The sequence below is a fragment of the Miscanthus floridulus genome, chromosome 16 (genome assembly GCF_019320115.1).
Source record: "Miscanthus floridulus cultivar M001 chromosome 16, ASM1932011v1, whole genome shotgun sequence".
Classification (NCBI taxonomy): domain Eukaryota; kingdom Viridiplantae; phylum Streptophyta; class Magnoliopsida; order Poales; family Poaceae; genus Miscanthus; species Miscanthus floridulus.
The window spans coordinates 84,298,771-84,305,903 of NC_089595.1; the positions used below are offsets into that span (position 1 = coordinate 84,298,771).

General features: G+C 42.0%; 1 protein-coding gene across 1 annotated transcript; it reads right to left on the reverse strand.

The window, feature by feature from the left end:
* Positions 1-951: 951 nt before the first annotated feature.
* Positions 952-6,691, reverse strand: LOC136512034 (F-box/FBD/LRR-repeat protein At1g13570-like). Its single transcript, XM_066506041.1, has 4 exons — positions 6,240-6,691; positions 1,841-2,713; positions 1,589-1,744; positions 952-1,513 (listed from the first exon to the last, which is right to left on the reverse strand). The coding sequence occupies exons 2-4, from the start codon at positions 2,687-2,689 to the stop codon at positions 1,244-1,246; spliced, it is 1,275 nt and encodes a 424-aa protein (XP_066362138.1). The 5' UTR covers positions 2,690-2,713; positions 6,240-6,691; the 3' UTR covers positions 952-1,243.
* Between the last annotated feature and the right edge of the window lie 442 nt (positions 6,692-7,133).

Below are 7,133 nucleotides of genomic sequence, written 5' to 3' on the forward strand. Positions count from 1 at the left end.
CTTCGCCCAGAGCTCTACTTCTACACAGCCCAAATTTTCTTTTGTCCTCCCATCCGAATGTTTTTGGAATTTTAACCCGCCCACCTGCAACAAGCAGTGTAGCGCCAAGCACGTGCACGTTCTTGCAAATACCACACGAGCCAGCAGCCCAGCACTTACCACATGCGAAACATTTTTACGACATCACATTTTTCGTACCTTCCCTTGCAGGATATATCCAAAAGAAAGACAGTCGACGACGCACAAAAAAAAAATGAAAGAGTGTCACGGAGAGACGGAGAGTCGGAGACCAAGCTCAGTTTCGTCTCTGCGAACGCGAAGCGATGTAAGATCATATGCCGTTGATGCACTTGTGAGATCAGCCATGACGATCTTTGTAATAATCACCAAAAGATTGGCGTGATTCAACTAACCAAAACTAATCTCTCTCGCCCTGCGACCTAAAATAATAGTATCATCATGATACGACGATCGTTTTGCAACCATAGTTTGGCCAAAATGCCAACTGTTTCTTTCCCGAAAATGAAAAAAAAGGAAGCACATAGGACATGGACATGACATGACAGCTTAGGATTACAGCTAAGGTATCCAGTCCAGAGAGAGTAGATGAGACGAATTGAATTGTTGCAAACTCCAAGTAACTTGTTCTAATCGAACGCGAGTTTGACTGTTGTCGAGTTCCATCTTGTGCTCCGTCTGAGACTTGACTGGACCTGATCTTATCCTCCACAGAACAGTTGGGAGGCCATTTTTAGGACAGCAAAGTTGACCTGACCCAACTGACATTTTCGAAGCAACAGCTCGAGATACACAATCGGCCTCAATTAGAAACAGTACGCGCGACACACACGCAGCAAAACATTGTCAATAAGAAAATGCTATTGGAAGGGAGACATACTGAAGTTATAGTCTACCGAGTCGTACAAAAAAAAATTAGGCACGTCAAGTCAATTAGGTTAGGTAACATGATATCCATTCAAAGGTTAAACGGACAGTTTCACAACTCACAAGCACCAGTTTGTCCATCATAACAAAGTCAGTTAAGCAAACCCATGTTGACCAACGCAGTGAGAGTGAGACTGAATTTCGAAGTACCAACCCAAATTGTAAAAGAAACATAAACTGATGACTCAGGTGTGACATTTAGCTTTACTGAAGGTGACACACTGAAATAGGTATCTACAAAAAGGAGGATCAAATTGCTTCACCAGGAAACAACAGTAGCCATCTATTGGACCACGCCTCAAAGGAGGATTATTTCTGCGTCCTTGGATGCTCTTCTCATCTTCAGGATGCGTTTGAGGGATTCTTTGTCCAGTTTGTTGTTGTCCTCTATTCGCGCACTTCTAAGTACAGGCGCATCTTTGAGCAAAAGTTCCAAGAAGCCTGACTGTGCACAGGAACCAGTAAAGTTGTTCATAACAACTGTATAAAGGTTCTTGAAGAGACAATCCTGGTGATCAACTGAGTCCCAGAAATTCGAGGTGGGTGCAGAATAGCCCCTGTGCATAAGCTGCAAAGTGAAAAATGTTAAGAAGAGATGAAGATTCATGAGATGTCGCAAGGTGAGGATTTTCATCAGCCGTACCTGTAGCTCCATGCGGCGCAAGTTGGGAGCAATTTGAAACAAACAGTGAGCAGCGTTTGCTTCCTTCAGGTTACCAAGGTCAAGCTCCAGGGTTATCTCCGTCAGCTGATTTAACAATCTTGGTAGTTTACCAGGCACGATTCCATGCGCTGCACACTGTAAAGTAGAAAGGTGTCACCTACCATATGACTCAACGGTGAGATAATAAAAATCAGGGTACGCACTGTGGTGTGGCAGCTTCTTTGTTCATACCTCAAAAGCGTGCCCGAGTAATGAAATATTTTCAATATCTAAAAGAGAACCAATGAATTGAGAAAGATTAAAGTTGGACCCAGCCCTTGGGACATAACCAGTGTTAACTCGCAGGTTAATCACTGCTGAAGAGACATGTGGCGTAACAAGATTGAGATGTTTAAACATGCCATCAACTCTTAGGACTTTGAGCTTTGTTGAGTGGATAGTGATATCAGCGAAGCTGAGCAACCTAGAGAGAATAAGTTCCTCTAAGTTCGGGCAGCTTGCTACTAATTCCCCAATATTGTTTTCCGTTGCACAGAACTCAACAAAATGAAGGGTGTGCATTCGCTTAAAGCCTGTAAACAGAGGTGGCGACTGAAATATACAACCTTGCAGGCAAGCATATTCCAATTCCACACATGAGAAGAAAGAAGAAGGAATTTTGTAATTCCTCCATATCCTTGTCTTAATTTGAATTTCTTTAATTCCATTTCTTGACAGAATAAGCATCCACCTATGGATGTGTCCTCCAGGGGAAAACGTATGAACTCGTCGGGCATTCATTTCAAACTTCAAAATAGGGCCATTGTGGAGGGAGAGAAACGTATGGACGAAGGAGGCAAATCTGACACTGTCACCATCTTCATTACCATTGCCTAAAGCAAAATCATCTTCCCTGAACATCAATTCAGTCATTGAAGCCCATGTGTATCTCCATTTCCTTGACAAGAAACATGTTCTTATAGCATCTTTTATTGGTAAACAGCAGAGAATTTTGTCTTTGATAACATCAGGTAGATTACTGATGATATCAGCATTTGCAACAGATTTATGTCTTTTCTTTTGGGAACCGCCACGATCCATTGGGCATACTTCTATTGTGAGAACCTGCACTTGCGATGTGATAAAAACAACTCATAAATATCTAAATTGAACACATGAAGCATATTATCTATGACAATAAAAACAGATAAGACCCATACGGAATTACTACTGGATTCTTTAACCAGTTTTAAGCCCAAGGTTTTACATTGTAATATCTGTGTCATCACTGTGAGCATTTTTTTTTTCCGAACACGCAGGAGAGCTGCGTATCTTTTATATTAAGGAAAAAGGGGGTACAAGAAAACCCCAAAACAACAAAGACAACACCGCAACACACCCCAACACACACGGCCACAACAAACCCACACAAACTAACAAACTACTCCCAGACACACACAGAGACAACAAACCCACTCACAAACGAGGGGTGAAAGACCGAGTCAAGCAATGAGGCAACACCAAGTATCCGTTCAGTCAACAAGGCTATGCCCTTCGCACCCGCTAGACCCCATAACTTTGCTTCTTCGTGGACCGAAGCTAGGATGCCCTGCAGAGTAGGTGAAGCCCTATCAAAGACACACCGATTCCGATGGTTACAAAGCGACCAGGCTCCAAGGATAATTAAAGAATTGAGACCCTGCCTATCTTGATCAGCGACAATCTCATTAGATCGGCACCACCAAACTTCAAAGGACGGCTCAACCCGTTGGGGAGCGAGGGTCTGCAGTCCAAACTTATGTAAGAGCCCAAACCAGAATTGCCTAGAGAAGACACAAGAAACGAGCAGGTGATTGATGGTTTCCTCTTCCTGATCACACAGCAAACATTTCTGGTGATGTTGAAGACCCCGCCGAGCAAGACGATCTGCAGTCCAGCACTTATTATGCGCGACCAACCACATGAAAAAACGGCATTTGTTAGGAGCCCAAGTTCTCCAAATACGGTCCCATGGACTGAATAAAATGGCACCTTGAAAGAAACCCTCATAAGCTGATTTTGCAGGGTAGACACCTAAAATCATTGTGGGCATTGTTTGAGGTGTTGCTGTGTCCTGTGGTGCTAGGGCGTATGCCTGGACGTCTAGGTGCCTTTTAGGCAACACCTAGGCGATATAGCATACTAAAACCTTGTAGCATCCTGTGGCATCAGGGGTACGCCTGGACACCAAGATGACGACTTAAAAACCATGACTGCAAGGTCCAATAAAGCTTATCGGAGAGGTGGTAGAGCTTAAAGCAGTCCATGGGCAGCCCAAGATCTTTGTTATGAGCTTAGGTTGTGCCAAACCCAATGTCAGAAGCTCAGGCCTCAGTTTGACTAGATGTTTGATGCAAATACACCTGGTCTAAGCCCAAACTAACATGAGGTCACAAACTTTTTTTTATATGAATCTGTGTACACTCCATTATGGGAAAAAATAGTTTACATTTGGGAAGAAAAAACTATCTCAAGCTTAGAAACCAACATTGTAAACCTGGGCCAAGTTCAACATTACGTTTTTAGGTTATAAGGTTAGGCTTGCATGCTTCTATATCACGGAAGATTCCTGACACAGCAAGTTCTTTTAGGTACTAAACTAATGTGTATCCTTTTTTAAAACTCAATATATATTTAAGTGCTGTTCGATTAGTGCATTGTAAACGCAAACATAAAGGGAAATGAATACCGCTGCAACCTGAAGGGGGAAATGAATACCGCTGCAACCTGAAGAAAGTAATCAAATACATAGATTGTTTGGTCCACGTGAGGTAAGTTGCTTGCAACATGATCTGTTTGCGGTAGGATGTGTGCAGTAAGGGCATTGTACAGGACGGGATCGGGTCACGCCATGAGCTGAATACAGCACAGCCAAACCAAATGGAAATTAACGGTAGTGGGTACCATTGTGAACCGTTTACAGTGCAAAATAACCCAACCAAACAGCACCTTAGTCAAACCTTCTTAATTGAATACAATAAAGTCACTATCCAAAATATATTTAGTCAAAGATGCATTAACTATAAATGGAAGAATCATAAAAAAATAGAACTTATTGATATATATATGAAGTTACATAGGTTTGTATCTCTTATGACAATACTTGTTAATTTAATTAGAGAAAATTTGCAGAACTGGTTTTAAAAATTTTCCAGAGCAGATTTTAATTGGAATTATGTCTAAACATGAATGCACATTATAAAGTGAGAAAGAGAAGTAAAAATTTTCATACATGGCATGAAATGTGCTATAGCTACAAGCTATTATCTATAGCACCAATAATGGTCTATGCAATGGCCATAGCTACGCCCATGATCCTTTTAGGTATAGCATTGTTTTCAAAGTTTTAACAGAGCTATAGCTATTTAAGCACTAATCATGCCAATTCATCATTGAACAGCGCTGTTACAAGACATAAAATTTGGCAGCTTATGTCTTCAGCTGACAAAAATGCGTAGTCTGAATTGCTTTAGTACTCCCTCTATTTCAAAATTTTGTCCAGAGTATTATTCTATACATGCCGTATCTACAAAGAAGCAGTATTCCACATGCAATCAGATGGAAGATTTGATAGACGTGTAAAAATAAGATATTAAGGCGAACTTTCAATTGAAATGCAGCAAAAGAGCAATGAAGACCATTCTACTTCAGCCGGCAATAGTTTTAGGCTCAGCCATTATGCTCTTTCAATTAGCCCATCATATGAATACTTTGATCTACTAAAAATAAGAACCACAAGAAAACAACTCTAATCTAAACCAAGTTTGTCTCAATAGTTTATCCTTCTAAATAAAAAAAATCTCCAAACGACTAACCATTTGCACCAAGAACGAGAGAACTGCAGATGCCATGGAAATGTATTAACTATTCGTATTCACCAAGAAATCATTTATACACGATATGATATGCAAGTGTACTTGTGCTCAAAAGTCAAAACTTTCGGCAGGAAAACGAGGGAAAGCTAGGAGCATATTCAGCACTTCCCCAATATCTTCTCATATCCCATAAAACTGTCATATTGGGTTCACCCTGCTCCCCCAACCCAATCCCACCCACACACCTGATGGCCCCATCTTTTATATGGGTATCGGGTAGATACATTGGATCCTATTTAGCGACTCTCCTAAAATATTAAAATAATAATAATAAATAATAATATTGTAATACCCCCCTATTGGGTGATAGATTCTCCTAGAATATTAAAAATAATAATAATATTGTACTACCCCTCCATATTGGGTGATACTCCCTCCGTCACAAAATAAAAGACGTTCTCGCTTCCCGAGAAACGACTACCGGCAATTATATATTAAAATATATAAATATTTATGCTAAGTAATTAGTATCATCGAAAAGATCTTTTTGTCTAGTTTTTTAACAAATTTATTTGAAAATATAAATATTGCACGTATTATCTACAAATCAAATCAAATTTGTGGCACGAAAACCCAAAACGTCTTTTATTTTGGGACAAAGGGAGTAGATTATTGGGATAGTGCTGGTCTAGGGCGATGTACGGCCTATGAGTTGCGGGACAGGGCAGAGCGTCATGAGACGCGACGAGAGGCCCAACCGACTGGTACGATAAAGACGGAAGACGACGGGACATTACCTCGCCTGGGGTTTGGGGTTCCGGCTCTGCTGCCCCCGATCTCGTCCTTGCCCAAGTTGGTTTCGGCCCCTTCTTTCCCTTCCTTCGCTGCCGTGGTATCCGGCGCCGCCGTCGAGAATCCGCAGGGCAGGACGGGGCAGGAGATTGGCGAGATTTACTGAGGGCAGGCGGGGGCAATCGACGAAAACTCCTGCCGCGATGCACAGACCGGCCGGCCCGGTGATGCGCCGGGGATCCCGAACGGGGAGCGGAGGAGAAATCACGGTGAGGGCGTGGCACCGCACCGCTCCCCGCCGGCGTTCCCTAGGTGCCGGATTGGTCGTGTGGGGTTTTCTCGTCGAATTGCGCAACGGCTGGCGGATGTTCTCGGGTTGTGGGAGGGGCCGGGCCGAAGCGCGGCGCAACGCAATCGGGCGCAAGCGCGAGAAGCCCGTGCGGTGGTCGCTGGCCACGCTGGGCTGGAGCCGCGTGTAAGAGAGCTCGGCCCAGAACGTATTTTAGCCTAATCATCAAGCCGAGTCGTCGTCGATCCTGCTTTTGGAAAAAAGTCCAAGTTACCCCTCTTTTTTTTTTTCCGATAGTCTATTTTTCCGCATGAACTCTAAACCATCTCCATGATATTTTAAAACCATCCGTTTTACCTCCCTCACAGGTTATAAGTGGTTTTCAAAGACATTTTTGTCTTTATTTATTTATTTATTTATTTCGGCCAAATCTTTAAAAAATCATAGTAAATCATAGAAAATTTATAAAATAAAAAATATAATTTTGTTGGACTCCACATGAGTAGATCTACACCGTGAATATATAATATGATATGCCTTAATACAATTTTTTTGATATATCTTTAGAACTATGCTTTTCTGTAATTAATTTATAGTTACAGTTTCTATG

Excerpts from the sequence above, each read along its gene's own strand:
- LOC136512034 (XM_066506041.1), bottom strand. The coding sequence starts at position 2,689 with ATGGATCGTGGCGGTTCCCAAAAGAAAAGACATAAATCTGTTGCAAAT. Across the intron at positions 1,745-1,840 it reads TACTCGGGCACGCTTTTGAG|TGTGCAGCGCATGGAATCGT; the intron begins GTATGAACAAAG and ends TCTACTTTACAG. Across the intron at positions 1,514-1,588 it reads TGCGCCGCATGGAGCTACAG|CTTATGCACAGGGGCTATTC; the intron begins GTACGGCTGATG and ends TTCACTTTGCAG.